Here is an 18,720-nt window from a genome sequence, read left to right as displayed (position 1 = left end):
CGCGCTCTCACTCTCGTCCCTTGCCATTGAGTTCTCCGGCGGTTTGAGATGGCTGCCGACGAGGTCATGGAGGATGCGCAGTCAGGGTCGAAGCGGCCTGCGCCTGATCTGAGCTCCTTGATCCGAAAAAAATACAAGCCTGAGGACCTTCCAACAACGGCGGCCCAGAATGCAGCGATTGACAAGCTGCTCCACTCTTTCAAGAAGAAAGGTGGATTCGACAGCATTCGCAAACAGATTTGGGCAGAATTCAATGACGGGGTATGATGTCTTGATGTACCCATCGCACGGAAAGATGCTTGGTCATCGGTTTGTCTCAATGGGCTAATGCTTTGACTAGGACTCCAAGACCAAATTTACAGATCAATTGATCGCATTGGCCGAATCGGAGATTGAGCGCGAGCCAGCGCACCTTTCGCGTGAACGTGGAAAAGCGGCGACACTGATAGAAGGTGCCGTGGATCGAAGCGACGTGTACAAGAACGTCGAGGAGTCCATCAACACAATAGCCTCCAAGCACCTCGACGCCATTCTGGAGACCGTCCGTGCGATTCGCCGCGAGGATGTTGGGGAAAAGACAGCATCAAAAGAAGAGCTTTCTGGGAGCAAGACCGACGAAGATTACGAGGCGTTTGTGCGGGCCAGGAGAGAGGAACGAGATAAGACTTGGCGCGAGGAAATGCGCAAGCAAAAAGAACTCGAAGAGGAGCAAAGGCGTATCAGGGAAGAGGAGCAACGCAAGAAACGGGAAGCGGAGCGCCAAAAAGAAGAGGAGGAAAGGGCCCGGAGGAAAGAGATGGACGACAAAAGGCGTGCTGAACGTGAGCGCTTGCGTGAAGAACAAAGGGCACTCGACGAGCAAAGGGATCGCGAGCGAGAAGAGCGGTACGAACGAAGGAGGAGGGAAGATCGTGATCGATATCGTTATCGTGATCGGTCCCCAGCATATCGCTCTGATCGAGGCCTATCTCCTCGCTTGAGAGACCCGAAATGGGAGAAGTCCGCCGCCTCGAAAGACCCAACGCCCGCGCCAAATCTTCCCAACGTCGACGAGAAGTCATTAGAGGAGTTTGCGCTGCAGATGTTGTTAAAAGAGGGCGAAGAACTGGCTGCCAAGGCCCGTCAAAAGCGCGAATTCGACTTTGAAGAGGCTGAAGCTATTGAGAACGGTCTCAAGCCCTCTGCCTCCGCTGCGCAACCTAAAACTTCTAGCGCCTCCACAAGAGCGCCCAGTCTTTCCAGAAATTCCCGTAGGGCCGATTCCATTGTTGGCCGGTCTGATCGTGATAGATTCCAGGCCAGGGATCGAAGCCGCAGCACAAGTCGCTCGCGCCGCCGACATACTTCTCGTTATGATCCCGATCGTCGCCGTGACCGCTCGCGGGATGCATCCATCAGGTCTCGAGACCGCTCTATGGAAGCCCGTCGTGGCTACCGAGACTTTCGAGACTTTCGAGATGAGCGCAGCTACCGCCCTGCGCGACGGAGCCGCAGTCGGTCCGCCAGCAGACCGCTGCGAGAAAGGGAGAGAGACCGCGAACGGGACAGAAACCGAAGTACCGAGAGGGAAAGGGAAAGAATTCGAGATCGTGATCGAGACCGCAGACGCTCAAGATCCCGTGATCGAGACCGAGACCGAGACCTGGACCGACGACGGCACGATCGCAGCCGAGATCGAGACCGTCTTGACGATGACGATTACCGCTCTCGACGAGCTCGACACACTCGTTCTCCTTCCCGCCGACGCTCACGATCACGCTCTCGTTTCCGTCATCGCAGCCGAGAGCGTCGTCGTTCACGCTCCCGCTCTGCTGCTCCCAGATGGCGGTCTCGATCGCGATCAGCTACGAGACGAAGGTCACGCTCTCGCCGTCGATCACCTCCACGGCGGAACTCTCCTGGCATTCTTGACATTGACCGTTATGTACCGGTTACGAGCACACGCAGTCGATCACCTCGGCGCCGGGTCCGCACTCCGGAACGAGACAGAGACAGAGATCGAGCTATGGGCGATATCGATCGGTATATCCCAGGCTCTGAGAAAGAGAAGGAAGCGCCGCGTGAAACTGCTCCAGGGGGCGACGGTGAAGCATCAACCGCAGACGAACCTGCGAGAGAATTGGATGATCGCCGGCCTCGCCGTCGCAGCCACAGCCGACGAAGAAGTCCAAGCAGAAGAAGAAGTCGAAGCAGATGATTCTTCTTTTTTTTCTCCCTCTATGGGGGCCACAAAACATGGAGGCTTGATCAAATCCAAACATGCCTTAGCTAAATGGCAGCATGTTCTGGATGCCCAACTAGCCAACGACATTGATGTAAAATAGCAAAACATTCAAAATGCAACGCTTCAAGCAGGTAGAAATAATATCTTGCTGGAAGGCCCATTGTTTCTTGATCTAAATGAAAAGGGAATTTGACTGGTACTAGCTACTCAAAAATCACAGTACTGACAACTTATTACTTCATGATTTACTCGGTACTACGAACCCATGGATTGAATATTTAGATTCTTACCAACTTTATCGCACTGTGGAGCCTCCGCCGGGCGAGCACATGAAGACCGATCGTTATCTTATCGGGACTAGCTCCACCCTCCAAAAAGTTGAAAGGCAATTGCCATGCGACTCGACAATTTTTTTCCCCCGACGATCAATCATCTGAAGTCACAGAGGGCTGTTTTTGCCCTATTATCAACCAGTCCGTTATAAATATCTTCCTCTGCGAGAGGTAGCCTACCAAAGCAAAGTCTTCTCTACGATCAATCCACCTTCCGGCTCCTGTCTCTTCACATTCCACGACTGTGCAACTACATATTAGATTCGTTGTTTCCATCTACCTATACGCCAGAGAACGTCCGGAAGTCGGCGGGTGAAGATATATTCCGAGCTGTGTCGATCATTCAACGCCAATATGAGCATGGCAGCCATCAAGCAGACTGAAGACTCCCACAAGAGGCAGCCATTGGATTCCGACGACGATCCGACTTCATCTTCGGGATCTTCATCCTCAGAAAGCGAAACCGAAAGCGAAGAGGAGGAGGAGGATAGCGAAGACGAACGAGCAGATGCAGAGATGGGTGATGGCCAGGAACGTACATCCGCGTCTGCGGCGTCAATACCCCATCTCGCTGGTCGTCCCAAGCCGAATATACACCGTGTGCAGGGGGGTTCAGATCTCTTATCACGGCTATCGGCTTTTTTGCCAAAGATGAAGGATGCGAATGAGGACCTGGAGAAAGAGATTGCCGCAGGGAGGGGGCAGGAAATGGTCTTGGATTCTGTGGATGAAGATGGCAAGGATTATATTGAAATGGTATGTGGTTGAACTCCTCGTTCGCTCTTCAAGTCGGTTATATTTGAGGGAATTTGAATCGACTGACTTATTTCGCAATGCAGAATCTCGGCCTGGGCGTCCTGGAAGAGAAACGCAGTGATGATCAGGACATGTCAAGTGGCGAGGAAAGCGACGATGAGAGACCCACTGCAGACTCGGATCAGCTCGACGCAGATGGAGACTCAGATCTACTCGGCCAACTCATGGGTGGAATCACCTCGTCGAAAATCAAGCCGTCTATTGAGGAGATGGCGGAGTGAAGATCTTTTTGGGACTGACAATTTCGAGAAAAACATCCGTGCATTTGCGAATCTTTCTTTTTTAGCGATCCTTCCAAGTCTTTTTCTTTTCTCTTTTGGTCTGCATCCATCGACGATGAGGTTGAATACTCGTAAATGGAAAATACAATTGGCATCTGTACCAGCAGGTTTGTCAGCTGAACATTTTTATTCGAAAAAAAAAACCCCTGGGAGTCTCAACCAAAGCATCTTCCAGTTTGCACTTATTCTTCCAACGTGAGGATTGTACATACTAGGAACCTCCACTTATCTTCTTTGAGCCTCTAACTTCATGCCACTACCTAATCTCGGCACGTGGGTATCGTTTCACTACATTGACATTTGGAGGAAACTTTTCAGAGCAATGTTATGAAGGTATATCTACTTTAGTAAGCTTTCGTTGGACGGGGTAAGATCTCATGGTATTCAAGTGAACCGCAGGTACCCCTGCAAGAGTATGTGCTAACTAAAACCTCATACAAGGGAGATACCCTGGAGAGCCCAGTCTGGTTAAATTCGCCCATTCACCGACCCGGGAATCAGCAGATAACTATTTATTCTGGATCGCGAACTTCAAACCAATTGGAAATGTACAGCAAACTGATATATATTCAAGAAATCGAGTACATAAATGTGTATGTATATACAGAGACTTCTCTGAAATTCAATGAAATCCACAAGAGAAGTTAAAAAGTTCCTGGTTATCAGAGGAAGAGATCAAATCGAGGTCTTCTTTTTCCAACAAGGCTCCGCACATCCAGGGGTACTCTCTCCACCATCAAATTTCAACTTATGCGGCGAACTGCGTGTAAGCCTGAATGAGACCTTCCCAGCTACCAGGGTGATTGTACTCGGTAGGGTTAGACTGGCCATCGAGAATCATAACATCGGTCTTTCTGGTACTGATGGAGTACCATGCCAGGTTGTTGGGGCTGTTGGCGACGCGCATCATGTTGGTCTGGCAGGAGCCAGAGCACTGGGTGCCGTAGTCTCTGTACCAAGGCCCATCAAAGAATGCCCAGGCAGCGCTGTTGTACAGCAGCACGTTCTTGCCGCCGTCGACATTGGTGGCCAGCGAGGTGCGGCACTTCTGGTCGCCGCCGCCGCACCAGGAAAAGTCAGGGTCACCGTAAGCAGACTCGGCGGTCCAGGGAGCTGGAGCAGTCTGAGTAGCGCCTGATCCCTGCATGTAGGGACTTTCGGACTGCAGCATACCAGCGAAAACGTTCTCGGCCGCGTGGAAGTTGTAGTTGTACAACCAGTTGTGCTCTGATCCAGAGCCGGTCAACCAGGTACCCTTGGTGGCTTCTACGAGAATACCGCGGCCAGTAGAGATGACTGTATACGCAGAGCCCCCATTGTCAAGGTTGTGATCGGCGGTCCAGACCCAGAGGTTCTCGATGTAGGCAGAAGAGGAGGATGTCAGGTGCATGCCAAGGAAGGCTGCCATGCACTTCGAGGTGTCTTGGTCTTGGCAGTTTTGAGAGATACTGGTATCGCTAGTACCACCCAAAAGAACCATGGTGTTCCACATGGCTACGTCTCCGGGGCTGGCACCGGCTGCATTGACCTCGACAACGATCGCCCCGGGAAGGACCTCGCTCACAACCGAAGCGCATGTCCTGGATCTCGAGGACACCCACGTCACCAGGCTGTCCAATTTGGACGACGGGCTTCGGGTTGGAAGCATCCTTGAAGGCGTCACCCTTGCCAGAAATGACAGCCCAGGCCTCACCAGCGATCCGCGATCCAATAGGGATCTTGAGGGTATCATCGACAATGTAAACACCGTAGGGGAAGTAAGAAATCTTGCAGTTGGCAGCATTTTGAGCAAGAATAGCATTCAACGAGGCCACATCACTCGTGCTACCGTCTCCCTTGACGGGGTAGCCGTCGACATTTTTGACGTTGACAACCTGGTCAGCGGCATACTCGGCATAAGTGGGCTGGGTGCGCATAACATATTTGCCGTTTGACAACAGCACATCGGGGCGAGAGGTAGAGAAGCTGCTACCGGTCTCATACACGCCGGGAGTAATGTTTCCCCAGGCCCAAGTGTCGACGTGGCCGGTGGCTGCGAGCTTCACATCGCCATTGCTTGTAACAGCAATAGGGTGATCGGTATCGTGCTCCAAATTCTCGATCAACAGCTGGCTCTGGCGGTTGCCTCCGTCGTTGGAAGAGTCGTGGAATTTGATGACCGTGCCGGAATTGGTCACCTTGGAATCTAAGAGTGTCAAACTACCCAACTGGTTGGAGGTCATGTCGATGCAAACACCGTTGGAGTCAAAGGTAGCGCCTTGGAGCAAGGCGGTCCATCCACCAGCGCCCTTGAAGCCAAGAGTACAGCCTTGGAAGTAAACGTTCTTGAAATTGACCTGCTGGTTGGAGTTTTTAATGCCAATAGCACCGCCGTGGATGTGGACATCAGTCACCGCGATCGTGGATCCACCAGTCAAGTTGATGCCAACCTGCCCGTTGGAATTGTAGGGCATATTGATCTTGACATTGGTCAAGCCCGAACCCTGGGCAACGCCCCATTGAAGGGCCGTGATCGCAGCATCGGGACTCAAGGCAGTGGTATCAATGACCACGTTGCGCACGAGAGTCATGAAGCTGGTCTCCGGTGCCCCGTGCGCGCCGTCGTATCCATTGATCACCGTGTCGCCGTTGAAGTTGGCAGAGGCTTTCAACACAGGTGGGTTCAGAGGATCGCCGGTGATGACAGTACCAACACGAAGATTCAGAGTGCTTCCGAGCTGATAAGTGCCGCCGGGTAGGAACACTTCCGCCGGAAACTTAGTGACGCCCTTGCCCTCACGGCTACCACCAGACCCGTCGTCATCGATAGCGTTCTGAATGCTACCGGTCTGGTCTCCAGACCCGTCCGCCGAGGCACCATAATGTTGAACGTTTCGCCAGACGGGATAGTTGGGGTTTTTCTTCACTCCAGGAGCATATCCTCGAGTAACGCCCGTGTGATCCTGGTCCGCCATCCAATACGAGGTAGGAGAAGAGGCAACAGGACCCGAGCACGTATCTCTTTTTTCAAACACGCTGTTAAGAAAGATTGTTTAGAAGAGATCATTTTAACCAACTTCACTCTCCTCCCAAGGTAATTGCCTGATAACCACTCATACCTCTTGGGCTGCGGTGCAGGAAGGGCCGCCGCAGAAGCTGTGGCCACAAGGCCGGTTAGGGCCATCCATAGGTGTGTACCACGCATGGCTCGTCCAGGAAGAAGAGATCAAATGGTTAAGTCAAAATAGAAAGATGAATTTGTAAAAGATAGACAAGGTATATGAATACGATCAGATTGAAGGAAAGTAAACCGAATCGAGGTTGAGTAAATGAAGGACGAGGGTGAATAGCACGATGATTTCAGGTCATCGTCGCGGTGATGCGGCCTTCTTTATAGCCAACCTTTGCTCAATAGATAGATTCATCCACTTCTGTACTGTCCAATGCTTTGAGTCGGCGTCGTTCCTCTGTCGCTGAGCGCTGTGTGTCTTACAGCGTTGCATCTTCATCGCAGAATGGCATATTCCCATTCGGGGATAGTACGGAGGGCTTTTGCACGAGATCGTCACCCCCATAGAGAGAGAGAGCACATTTGGCCATCAACATGTAGAGTTGATCCATCATTGGACAGGACAGCACCGTCTCAGGGGCTCATTTTCAAAATGCCCAATTAGGAAACTGGTGTATACTTGACGAAGGTTGTTGCGGAGAGGCCATCCGTGTCTTGCAACGTCTTGCTGCCGACTGACATTCACCCACCCGAAAGCATTGATAGCTCAGCTCCCAAAATACAACATTCTCTCATAATCTTTTTGCAGTGGACTGGTGAGGACCCGGAGTGAAACCGATCGTGGTCATTTAATTGTGAGCGGCATGGATTTTAACCTCTTTGGGCGGTGACCAACTCCATTATGGTTCTTCCGCAGAAGCCAATCGTCTGCCCCACAGAGAACGTGTGCCTGGACAGACAGACATCCGTCCACCTGAGGAAGCCAATCGTGGAGACACCACTGATTGCTTCGAAATTCCAACATGTTTCCCGATTCGGCAACTGCGCCATAGTCACTCAGTTGAGTCAGTTGATCCTCGCCCGCATCGTGCATGGCCGCATACTGTGGGCTCGTAGAGGGTACTCTTCAGCGTTGCGTGTATGGCTTGGTGATCCCACCAGCTGGGTTGTACTCCACGGGGGCATGTACAACATGGCCTATGGATGTGCAGGCCGTGTAGGAAAGTCCCAGTTCCTGCGTGGGCCGCAGTATCCACCAGTGCCTGGCAAAGTGTTCGGTCGGGATGAGCACATCCGAGTAATGGACAAGCGCACTGTGGACTTGCAGACGGTCACCAATCACTCTGATCCGAGTCTCAGGGCAGTTCTTCTCCGGCCCGCCACAGTGAGAAGATGCGCTAGACCTTCAAAGTCAGTGAGGTTGCATCGGCGATTGCACGAGCTAGTACGCTTGAGCCTTGAGTCGCCATCAATCCCGCACCTCTTATTTCCCACTCGTTTCCGGTAGTAGCTTTGTCAGCATAGCAAGGTTCAAGGGGGAGTATTTTCAACCTGGGACGAGTTGAATTACTACCATGCTGTTTATGGTCTCTCCGTGGCGGTGGTTCAGGATGGCCGGGCACTCTACCGCATTCTGCACTGAACAGCATCTACCAGGGTACGTGAGAGTTCATTGTCTGGAACCACCGGAGGTGTGGAGCCAGAAGGTGGTACAATTCTTGATAACGCCTGTTCAGAATCAAGTCAGGCAAAAGCTTCAGACTGGAAGATTGCAAAACTGCAGACAGCTTTTTCGAGATCGGGAAAGTGGGTCTCACCTGACGAGTCACACTTGTGAGCTCCTAACTTTTTAGACAATTTATTGGTCTTAGGTTATACTACATAGTTTCTCATGTTGTTTGAGCTTATTATGGTACGAGGTCAAGGTGAATCCCTAGGCGAAATCCCTGCGTAGTCAGAGCCAGGATCTTTATAATTCACTCACTGAGTGTGTGAGCCGCGAGCCTTGTCCAAGAGAGAGAGAGAGAGACATGTACACACATTCCTGCATAACCCTACCTCATCGGGACCTGCCATTGGGTTTTTTTCTGTGCCGTCAGTCCTTCTAGGTCTGGCGATCTCAACTTCAATGGACTGACTAGCCTGAGAGTCGATTGCCTTTGGTCCTTTGAAAGATTGGAGTCTCTAACGGTTGGAAAAAGCATCGAAAATTGAAAGGCGATTCCGTGCGACTGGCCTCTTTGAATAGGATCTTAATGCGATTGAATAATGGCTATCGTCACCTCCAAAGAACGCGGTTAAGAGCTGATGCCCAGTCGGGGACAAGTTACAAACCCTGGAGCCTGATTAAGAACAAATGGATTGAGTGTCGATCCACTCACAGTTGGAAGGCTCGCACAACACAACCTTATGTTAGAAAGAACATGATGCGATAAAGTTTGATCGGCCTAGCTCATTGGAAGAGAATAGGCAATATTGAATAGAAGCCGGGTATCAGCGGTGCTTGGTCGTATCATTCCAAAGTCTTTATCCGACCGATCAATCTTCAACGAGAAACTCTTGTCCACGCGCCAATACGAAGAAACTTTATCCGTCCCACGACGCAGACCTTGACTTGAAAGATTCAAAGACATGGAAAAGATACAAGCGTGGAGCATGAAACAAAGATTCGTGGCATTTTCATCTCACAAGCTTGGCTGGTCCACATAATCACCTACTGACCAGCCATGCTAACATCAGCTGCTGTCTAATCGCAGCTTGAAAAACAAATCTCCACGTGGTAATACTCATCACAAGCTACCTGCACGGAGAAAGACCCCGAAGGTGACAGAAACAATGTGCATGTAGACCAGAGGAGAAGAAGAAGAAGAAGAAGAAGAAGAAGAAGAAGAAGAAGAAGAAGAAGAAGAAGAAGAAGAAGAAGAAGAAAGAGCAAGTCAGACAAAAAGAGAGCTCAGAAGGTCTATTTATATGCATAGGCTCATCACGTAGCATGGCGGAGCCATCGGAATTAAGAAGGAGTAAAAGTGAACGTAATGGCGTGAAGTAAAAGTTTATGAAACCTCCTTGATGCGACAGGTCCAGCCGGACTCTTGGCTCAGAAGCGGCAAGCTATAGAGCAAGTTAGCAGGGCGCACTTGAAATGAAGATGGAACGTTGCAAATGCTTACCTGGCACCTAGACACCAGCCCAGTTCGTTGTTCTTGATCTTCTTGGCAATCTTGACCTCACGAGACAATGGCATCTCGTAGCCAGTGTGCAAAAGACCCATCATGAAGTTGAGATCCATACACCAGTCGGGGCGGTCACGAAGCTCCACGAGGGCACCCTTGACACCCTCAAAGATGCCCCAGGTCTCCTCGCCACCACAAACGCTGGCTGTCAGCTTGTGCAGCTCATCGAGAGTGAATGACGAGGGCATTCCCAAGGGGGCAGTGCGATCAAAGAAGTACGAGAAGATGTACACGTCTTCATGAGAGAAAGTCTTCGCAAGAGAGGGCTGGTGGATACCGTTGAACGAGCAAGGGGCGAGCTTGCACTCGGCATCCTTCTTCAGAATCGTCTCGGCGATGGCCCGGCATTGAGCGGCGGGAGAGGCGTCCTGAGGGCCTGCCATCGTCACAGTCACCTTGGGCCCAAGAGGGTGGTCATCGGGGAAAGTAACAGTGACCTCCTTTTTCATGTTGGGCTGGATACAGGGATTCGCGACGGGCTTCTTTGTCCAGGACAGGTCATCCGGATTGTTGGCCAACACAGCCTCCAGAACCACGCGGTTCATGGCTTCGCGAGCCGACATGAGACCATAGCCGAGATGAGAATGCTGGTAGAGCTCAAATTCGCGACCGCCGAACTTCAGCTCATACTTGTGATCGCCTTCGGCGAGGCGCTCCGGCATGCCGCCAGCCTTGCTCTTCTCAAAGGTGGGCTGGAAGACGATCTGAGTTGAGCCACCACCAAGATCAAAGATGGCAGCCGTAGGGGTCTCATCCGGACCACCAATCTTGCCCAAGAGGTAGTTGGTGGTGATCCAAGCGTAGACTCCCTCATCGGAACCATCCATGATCTCAACGCCGCCCTTCTCGCGTGAGACAACGGGGAAGGGATAGACGGTCTCGAGGCGAGTGCGGACAGCCTCGAGAATGTTCTTGCTAAGTTCAGGGCCCAACAGACGCAAGCCTGCGGTGGCCTTGACCGCGACCGGGGTACAGGACCTGTATTCCTCGGGCACGTTTTTCAGAGCTGTTTCCATGAGAGGATCGAGACTGCGAGCAGCGCCCTCCGCATCCTCTCGGTAGGAGCTGAGACCAGACCCACCCTCCTTTTTCTTAGTCTGCTCGAAAACCTCGTTCTCAAGCTCAGGGGTAGAGCCGCAGTTGTTGAAACGGTAGACGTGAATACGGGAGCCAGTACTACCGGCATCGATCATCAAGGCATATTGAATCAGGGGCTTCGAAGAGTCGAACGGCTTGGTGCACTTGGCTGACTCGCCTCCTGTAGAAGGCGCTTTCTCTAATGAGAAAAAGAAATGTTAGTGACGGCTGGGTGGTGTGAATCCTGGCGGATGAGGGAACCGGGGCGCATACCCTGAGTGAAACTACTTGAGACGGTCGATTTTGACGGCGACAGCCACAGCAGGAGCATAAAGATAAAGCCGACGATGGCGCCGGTTTTGATCCATCGGGACTTCTGACTTTGGGAGACCATTTTGTCGAACGAGTTTACAGGTCGCGAAGACCCAGTTGAGGCCGTGACAGAAGAACTGTGATGGTGAGAGACAGAACGGCGGCGGGCGACAGAGTTGACCTGGGAAGAATTTTCAGAGTGCTCTAGGCTGTTGACTCCAGTCGACATGCGAGCAGCTGATGGAACACGGAGAAGCCAAACAACAGATGGCTTCAGGTACCACCGGGAATGATAAGGTACAACGACCGGACGGGGTTTCAAAAGACGAGCAGAGGGCTAGAATATCATTTGTCCGCTGAGATTTTGGACACCCCCGATGAACTGTTTAAAGAAACAAAAAAATCGAAAGTGCGAAGAAATGGAAAAAGAAAGTTAATTCGACTGAGCGCTGAGAGAAAGGAGATCCCGATACCAACCCGACCTGATTAATTTCCCGACGCCGTGACTGTGGCGCAGATGTGGCGAGGCTCTCTCCGGATGCGGCTTTCCCCAGTACGACTCCTCCCGCTGTCTGTGACCTCCAGTAAGTGGGCTGCTTTCAACCCGCAACGACCTATGCGACCTTGAAACGCTTCCGCACTTGGCCAGGCTATCTCGATTCGATCAGTTGACACAGACAAAACAAAGCCTCTACTTTTTCAGATCCTCGGCTTTGACCGTCGCGATTTTCGCGTCTCTTCCGTGCTTCAGACCGGCCAGATCGTCCATTGGCGAGCATCACCCGCCTCCAGGAGCCACAACATGAACCATATGCGTGGCCTCGTCTCGCCGGCGCAAGCTTTGCGTCAGATCTTCTTCAATTCTCCCCATGTCTCCCGATCCGCTCTCGTTCGGACGCAGATCTCTTCCAGTTGCTTTGAGTCACGCAACTTCTCCCAGTCTCCGGCCCTGACCCGACCGGTCGTACGAACTCCAAATGCACCAACCGTCATCAAAGATGAGGCCATTGGCACCCGACTCGTTCAGCTTGTCGATGAAGAACAGAACCTGATGCCTCCGAAAAGACTTGCAGAAGTGCTTGACTCCTTTGATCGCAGCAAATTCTTTTTACTACAAGTATCTCCCGGCGATGAGAATCGACCTCCGGTGTGCAAGATCCTGAATAAAATGGAGGCCAAACAACATGAGAAAGCCAAGGCAAAATCGGCCAAGGCGCAAAAAGTTCAAACGAAACAGATCGAGCTCAACTGGGCAATCGACGCCCATGATCTATCGCACCGCCTCAAGCAGCTGACTAATTTCCTGGAGAAAGGTCGCAAAGTGGAGGTTGTCATGAAGCGAAAGAGATCGAAGAGACCTCCTACTGTGGATGAAATCAAGCATGTGATGCAGACCGTGTTAGATACAACAAGAGAGGCTGGCGCGACGCAAGTGAAGGCGATGGAGGGAGAGCCGGGGAAGCAGGTGATTATGACTGTGAAAAAGGAATCTTCCTAATGGCAGGTTGAATAGCAAACTTCCCAATGGAGATGAACTGCATTTATCCTCCCTGTTTCCTAGCATTGTCATATGTATCTACATCCCGGGCACTGACTTGTATGATTGAAAGGGAGCACCTAGTGGCCTGTTTATACCTCCTGATGCTCCTCTCTTGGCTCTGGATACGCTTGTGCTGCCCCCTGAGGTCCCTCTTGCCCGCGGCAAGGCTGTCTTTCAAAATACAGATCCATTAACTGCCCGGTCATCCCTCGTTCTATTTTTGCTCGATCAAGACCTTTAATGCTAAGCCAATACTCGAGCAAAGTAGCCATACGTAGGCATAAATTGGAACGTCATTCAGCCGAAGCTCCGCAAGTTACGGCCAGTGATTGGTCTGGGGATGACTAAGCGCTCCCTGGCCCCGGGAAAATTTGGCTGTTGATGCCGCGACGTTTCTCATCTTCCCGTCGACTGTCCTTTTTGTTTCCTTGTTGTCTATCGGTCTTATTTTGGGGCTTCCGTCTACAAGATGTCGAGCATCACCCGTTCATTGAACCTCCTGGCGCGCACCAGTCGGTCGTCTCTGCTGCGTCCGCGTGCCATCAACCCCGTCCACCATGTCTTCGCCAGCGACAAGATGGCTGCCCGTGGCCTGGCCACTGCCTTCGAGCGCACCAAGCCCCACGTCAACATCGGTACCATCGGTCACGTCGATCACGGCAAGGTATGCATTCGACATTGTGTGAGTCTCATACTTTGTGTATCTAATTGCAGTCTTTCCCCTCTAGACTACCTTGACTGCGGCCATCACGAAGCACCAGGCCTCCAAGGGTCTGGCCAACTTCCTCGACTATGCCTCCATCGACAAGGCCCCTGAGGAGCGCAAGCGTGGTATCACTATCTCGACTGCCCACATCGAGTTCCAGACCGAAAGCCGTCACTATGCCCACGTCGACTGCCCTGGTCACGCTGATTACATTAAGAACATGATCACTGGTGCTGCCAACATGGATGGTGCCATTGTCGTCGTTGCTGCCTCTGACGGTCAGATGTACGTTGAGAAGTTTCATTGAAAATGTTTGACCAACTCTGTGCTAATATGCCCCCCGCCTCGCCTTAGGCCCCAGACTCGTGAGCATTTGCTGCTCGCCCGCCAGGTTGGTGTCCAGAAGATCGTTGTCTTTGTGAACAAGGTCGATGCCGTTGATGACCCTGAGATGCTCGAGCTCGTTGAGCTCGAGATGCGTGAGCTCCTGTCCACTTATGGCTTCGAGGGTGAGGAGACTCCTATCATTTTCGGATCTGCCCTTTGCGCCCTTGAGGACCGCCGCCCCGATATCGGTGCTGAGCGAATTGATGCTCTGATGACGGCTGTGGACACTTGGATTCCTACCCCCGAGCGCGACCTCGACAAGCCTTTCCTGATGTCCATTGAGGAAGTCTTCTCTATCCCCGGCCGTGGTACCGTTGCCTCTGGTCGTGTGGAGCGTGGTCTTCTGAAGAAGGATACCGAGGTTGAGATCGTGGGAGGCTCAAACGTCCCCATCAAGACCAAGGTCACCGACATTGAGACCTTCAAGAAGTCTTGCGACGAGTCTCGGGCTGGTGACAACTCTGGTCTGTTGCTCCGTGGTGTCCGCCGTGAGGACATCCGTCGTGGCATGGTCATTGCTCTGCCTGCCTCAACCAAGGCTGCCAAGAAGTTCCTGGTCTCCATGTACGTTCTGACGGAGGCTGAGGGTGGTCGCCGCACCGGTTTCGGCTCCAACTACCGCCCCCAGGTCTACCTTCGCACTGCTGGTAAGTGAAGCACATTCTCTCTCCCTTTTGTCTTCAGATGAACCCTCTCTCACACCTTCATGACAGATGAGCCTGGTGACCTCACCTTCCCCGACGGTGACGAGTCTCGTCGCGTCCAGCCCGGTGACAATGTCGAGATGGTTCTCGAGACTCACCGCCCCGTCGCTGCCGAGGCCGGTCAGCGCTTCAACATCCGTGAGGGTGGCCGCACCGTCGCCACTGGTCTGATCACTCGCGTGATGGAGTAAAGGGCCCGTAAAACAGGTCCGATGACTTGACCCTGGCTAGGTTACTCTTTGACCCAAAGACTGACCCGGCCCTTGTATTATGACACCCCCCTTATTTCTCTTCTGTTTTATTGTCTACTCTACATTCACAGCGCGGGAACCGTTGATCAGTCAAAGGGATCTAAGGACAGCCGGAGTTTTCGCTTGAATCTTGTTCATGTACCTCTATAGTATTTGGAGATGTAGCCCGATCATCTCTTCTCCCCTCTTCCCAGGAAGTCGACATTGAAAATACATTCAGTCGTTATGAAAATCAAGGAGCTTCGTCGTAGTGTGCTGCGTTCGCGAATAGGCGTGACCTATCACTTTCAATGATCAAGCACAAGTGGCATGCCAAGCTCCGATTGTTCAAGAAGTTAGATGCACGCCCTGCCCTTCAGGTCAAACGCCTTCCTTCCAGTTATGAGTTTTGACCCGAGCCGTGCCATCAGTCCAACTGACTCAGGGCCTGAATGGCTTGAGGGAACGCAATGCATGTTAAGCGGTCGCACAGAATCATTTGTCACCATACAACATACACCATATAGTCCGTCTTTTTGGCTACTATAATCTTACCTCTGGAATACCTCAGCCCAACCCTCCTTCATATCGTCCACGGGCTGCCCCCGATGGATGATTACTCATCACGTTGACTGGGCTCCAGTGGCGGCTCGGCGCCTGGCCCGGAGTGGATCAAAGTGTAACTGCATCGGGTAGCGCTTGACCCCTATGATTGATTCAGATTAGCAGTCGGACTCGGTAGGGACTCGCTAGGTACTGAGAGGTGACTGATTACTGTCGTCAGCTTACAGTGAGAACTTCACCCGTTCTCCTCTTTCTCCAAAGCAAGTTCGCATACGTTCATGGGATCTATCGCTTTATGCAGGCAGCAGTATAGCGAAAATTATTACCGACGACCAAACTCGCTGACCCGCTTCCGATCGGCGAGTCACGCAGATATGGATCTTTGGGCTGAATCCAACGGGCCTCCACGTAAAAAGATACGAAAGGGGACCAAGAGTTGTATTGAGTGTGGGTTCTACGAAAGTACTACCTGGGTTATGGCGGTTCCTTACCAAAACTGAGTCTTCGCAACAGGTCGCCGCCGTAAGATTCGGTGCACGTATGACCCAGATCGCCCTGCTACCTGCCATGAATGTAGATTGAGAGGCGCCGCATGCATTGACCAGGCACACAGCAAGGGAGATTGCGCTCCCGTGGTAGGATATGGCCAGGGCGAGCAGCGATACAGCCTTCGGGAAAGAGTCGCCCATCTGGAAAGCGTGGTACAGGAGCTGGCGAAGCGGCTGGACCTGCAGAGTGCAAACCCCTCTTCTCGTGTGTATCCCATTCGCTCTGAAGATGACTCGGGGTTGATGCTGCTTGAATACTAAACCGGGGTGCTTCTTTTAGCCAAGCTTGTGTCTCAAGCCATACCGACTTCTCCCGCTCCTGACCCCGAGTCTGATTATTTGGGTCCTTCGAGTGACCAGATCCAGAATGCTCCGGTGCTGCAGCTATTCGACAATCACATTTTGAGTCGACGCGAGGATACCGATAGCAATGATCGATTCACTGGGGCGCAAGACATGTCCGCCAAAGCATGCGCCGTACGTGCTGAGCTCCTGACCCTGCTTCCACCGGCAATGGACATCCGCCGAGTAATTGCGGAAGCGTCACATGCGGGGAGTATTTGGGATGAATATTTCCCTAGTCGTCCGGACGAATCCACGTTTGTCTCCACACTGAGTGAAAGCTCGATCGCGCCGGCTGAGATCGCCAAGGTGCTCATCTGCCTCACCATCAGTGTCATTCATCTGCCGCATGAATTCGACTTTGGAGCCCTGCAAGATCCTCTCGATCCGCGAAAGTTTTCCGCTCGCTGTACTGAAGCAGTGGATCGCCTCATCGTTCGTGATGACGACTTTGCGGCAACTCTGCCTGGTATTGAAGCCCAGACACTGCTGGCAAAATCTCATTTGAGCGAGGGCCGGCTTCGGAAGGCCTGGCTAGTAAACCGCCGGGCTATCGAGTTTGCCTATCTTGCTGGGATGCACCTTTCCACTCGCACACCGCGGCCTACTGACACGCTGTTCGACCGACGATTGAAAATTTGGTGCTCTCTGGCCGCGGCAGATCGGACACTGAGCCTGATTCTCGGCCTGCCGTACGGGGTGCTGGAATCCTTCTTCCAGCCGCAGATCCAACGACGACTACAAATGGCCAGTGGTGACGCGGATCAATACTTTTTGCAAATGAGTCTCGTGACCGGACATATCATTGACCGAAATCATGATTTCTCCGAGACGAGCTTCGAGGAAACATTGAAGCTGGACCAGGAGTTGATGGATGCTTGGAAAACTCTACCAGAGAGTTTTTTTGGAATTCTACCGGGTCCCCAAGAAACCCGTGGGCACTTTCATGCCAAACTTCCTCTTCAGATGATGCTCAACGTCGTTCGAGCCCTGCTGCATATGCCGTTCTTGCTGAAATTTCCTCACGATCAACGCTTTGGTGTCTGTCACCGCGAGGCAATTCAATCGGCACGAAACACGTTGATGCTTTACAAAGTCCTTCGGCCCATGATGAGATCGTATCTGTGCAAAATGATCGATTTCTTTGCCTTTACCATGAGCATGATTTTGGTTGTGTACATCTACGGCCATCTCGACGAATCTCCTGCGCTGTACAAACAACAAGATGATCAGGACTGGAGACTCGTTGGTGAAGTGGCGGACATCCTTGGCCAGGCTGCCAACGGCGCCGGAGGCACCGTGGCAGCCCAATCGGCACTGATCCTGAGCAATATCGTCAAGTCTCGATCGCAGATGAAGGAGTGGGCATCCGCGGCCTCCTGCAAAGTCACAATTCCTTACTTTGGATCCATTCGAATTGGCGCGGGACCAAAGGTGCTGAATTTTCACAAAGTCCACGAGAATGGCAATGTTGACTCTAGATCGAGTGTACCGGCTGTCAAGAACGCTCCTCCACCCTACCCCGATCCATACTCCCTGCAGGCGTCCACTTTCTCTGACCCAGATCTGTCATCTGCGACGTACGCGAGTAGCTCGTCAAACTCGCAGAGTCCATTGCCCCGTTACGGCGTGAATTCCAAATATCTCGCCCAGCCGTTGCCCCCGGGGGAGGATCCCTCGATCACCGAATTTGCTGGATTTGGGTCCACTTCGTTTACTGGGCTTTTCAATGATCTGGAGGAGTCTGCCTGGCTGAATCTGGCCGTTGACCACGGTTTAGATCATGGCTGGAACATGAACTGGTTTGAGTGATGGATTTGTCGGCGTGCCGAAGCGATCTAGGGGCGCCAGTCTGTGCTTCCTAACAACCAATTTCATTTTATTCTAAATTTTTTTGAGAATAAAAATCAAACCACAAATTGATAGGCTCATGAATCCATGTCGAGTTCTATTCTCTCATACGGGTCAATCAATCTGTATTCCATTACCGATAGTATGTACATCCAGCCATGCAAATAGCATGATGTCAGTTAGTATATTTCACGTATGTATGGACCCGCCAGTACATGTCTGGTCCTTAGAACTATGAGCCCCCCCCCCCCCCCCCCGATCAGAACCACTTCTCGAATATCTGTCAGTGTAATCGCGAATAGATGTTATAATTTACAAGAATTGCTTTGTGTTTCTTAATCTCACTGTATCACGCTCTCTTGAAGCACGCGCTGCCCCCAGAAGTATCTGGTAGACCTGATGGTCCCCCAAGTACCTTCTAGACCAAGGGGGCAGCACTGGTACCTCCGTAGTAATCTCCACCCCAGCTTGCCGTCCAGTCCCAAAAAGGGGGGGTTATGTAAGACTGTCATCCGGCCGCAATCAAATGGACCTCGGGATCAATCAGTTAACGAGGGACTCGTGCAGCGGCCGTGTGATCATCT

The 18,720-nt window shown here is 52.1% G+C and overlaps 8 protein-coding genes across 8 annotated transcripts; 6 read left to right on the top strand and 2 right to left on the bottom strand.

The window, feature by feature from the left end:
* Positions 1 to 48: 48 nt before the first annotated feature.
* Positions 49 to 2,324, top strand: POX_c04163 (uncharacterized protein; the record flags this gene model as incomplete). Its single annotated transcript, XM_050113047.1, has 3 exons — positions 49 to 261; positions 341 to 1,250; positions 1,303 to 2,324. 3 exons carry the CDS (start codon positions 49 to 51, stop codon positions 2,322 to 2,324), a joined length of 2,145 nt encoding a protein of 714 aa, XP_049970603.1.
* A 586-nt stretch (positions 2,325 to 2,910) lies between these two features.
* POX_c04162 (uncharacterized protein) lies at positions 2,911 to 3,593 on the top strand (the record flags this gene model as incomplete). The annotated part of the gene is made up of 2 exons (XM_050113046.1): positions 2,911 to 3,312; positions 3,396 to 3,593. 2 exons carry the CDS (start codon positions 2,911 to 2,913, stop codon positions 3,591 to 3,593), a joined length of 600 nt encoding a protein of 199 aa, XP_049970602.1.
* Positions 3,594 to 4,401: 808 nt separating this feature from the next.
* On the bottom strand, positions 4,402 to 6,837 carry POX_c04161 (uncharacterized protein; the record flags this gene model as incomplete). Its single annotated transcript, XM_050113045.1, has 3 exons — positions 4,402 to 5,171; positions 5,218 to 6,668; positions 6,752 to 6,837. 3 exons carry the CDS (start codon positions 6,835 to 6,837, stop codon positions 4,402 to 4,404), a joined length of 2,307 nt encoding a protein of 768 aa, XP_049970601.1.
* A 706-nt stretch (positions 6,838 to 7,543) lies between these two features.
* On the top strand, positions 7,544 to 9,666 carry POX_c04160 (uncharacterized protein; the record flags this gene model as incomplete). The annotated part of the gene is made up of 3 exons (XM_050113044.1): positions 7,544 to 8,052; positions 9,490 to 9,577; positions 9,634 to 9,666. The coding sequence occupies 3 exons, from the start codon at positions 7,544 to 7,546 to the stop codon at positions 9,664 to 9,666; spliced, it is 630 nt and encodes a 209-aa protein (XP_049970600.1).
* Positions 9,667 to 9,695: 29 nt separating this feature from the next.
* On the bottom strand, positions 9,696 to 11,493 carry POX_c04159 (putative guanosine-diphosphatase; the record flags this gene model as incomplete). Its single annotated transcript, XM_050113043.1, has 3 exons — positions 9,696 to 9,753; positions 9,813 to 11,151; positions 11,226 to 11,493. The coding sequence occupies 3 exons, from the start codon at positions 11,491 to 11,493 to the stop codon at positions 9,696 to 9,698; spliced, it is 1,665 nt and encodes a 554-aa protein (XP_049970599.1).
* A 573-nt stretch (positions 11,494 to 12,066) lies between these two features.
* On the top strand, positions 12,067 to 12,762 carry POX_c04158 (uncharacterized protein; the record flags this gene model as incomplete). Its single annotated transcript, XM_050113042.1, has 1 exon — positions 12,067 to 12,762. The coding sequence occupies one exon, from the start codon at positions 12,067 to 12,069 to the stop codon at positions 12,760 to 12,762; it is 696 nt and encodes a 231-aa protein (XP_049970598.1).
* Positions 12,763 to 13,273: 511 nt separating this feature from the next.
* POX_c04157 (Elongation factor Tu) lies at positions 13,274 to 14,792 on the top strand (the record flags this gene model as incomplete). Its single annotated transcript, XM_050113041.1, has 4 exons — positions 13,274 to 13,468; positions 13,533 to 13,795; positions 13,865 to 14,544; positions 14,611 to 14,792. 4 exons carry the CDS (start codon positions 13,274 to 13,276, stop codon positions 14,790 to 14,792), a joined length of 1,320 nt encoding a protein of 439 aa, XP_049970597.1.
* A 977-nt stretch (positions 14,793 to 15,769) lies between these two features.
* Positions 15,770 to 18,097, top strand: POX_c04156 (uncharacterized protein; the record flags this gene model as incomplete). The annotated part of the gene is made up of 3 exons (XM_050113040.1): positions 15,770 to 15,842; positions 15,909 to 16,148; positions 16,224 to 18,097. 3 exons carry the CDS (start codon positions 15,770 to 15,772, stop codon positions 18,095 to 18,097), a joined length of 2,187 nt encoding a protein of 728 aa, XP_049970596.1.
* Between the last annotated feature and the right edge of the window lie 623 nt (positions 18,098 to 18,720).

This window comes from Penicillium oxalicum, chromosome III, assembly GCF_001723175.1.
Source record: "Penicillium oxalicum strain HP7-1 chromosome III, whole genome shotgun sequence".
Classification (NCBI taxonomy): domain Eukaryota; kingdom Fungi; phylum Ascomycota; class Eurotiomycetes; order Eurotiales; family Aspergillaceae; genus Penicillium; species Penicillium oxalicum.
This window is presented reverse-complemented; position numbering and strand designations above follow the sequence as displayed.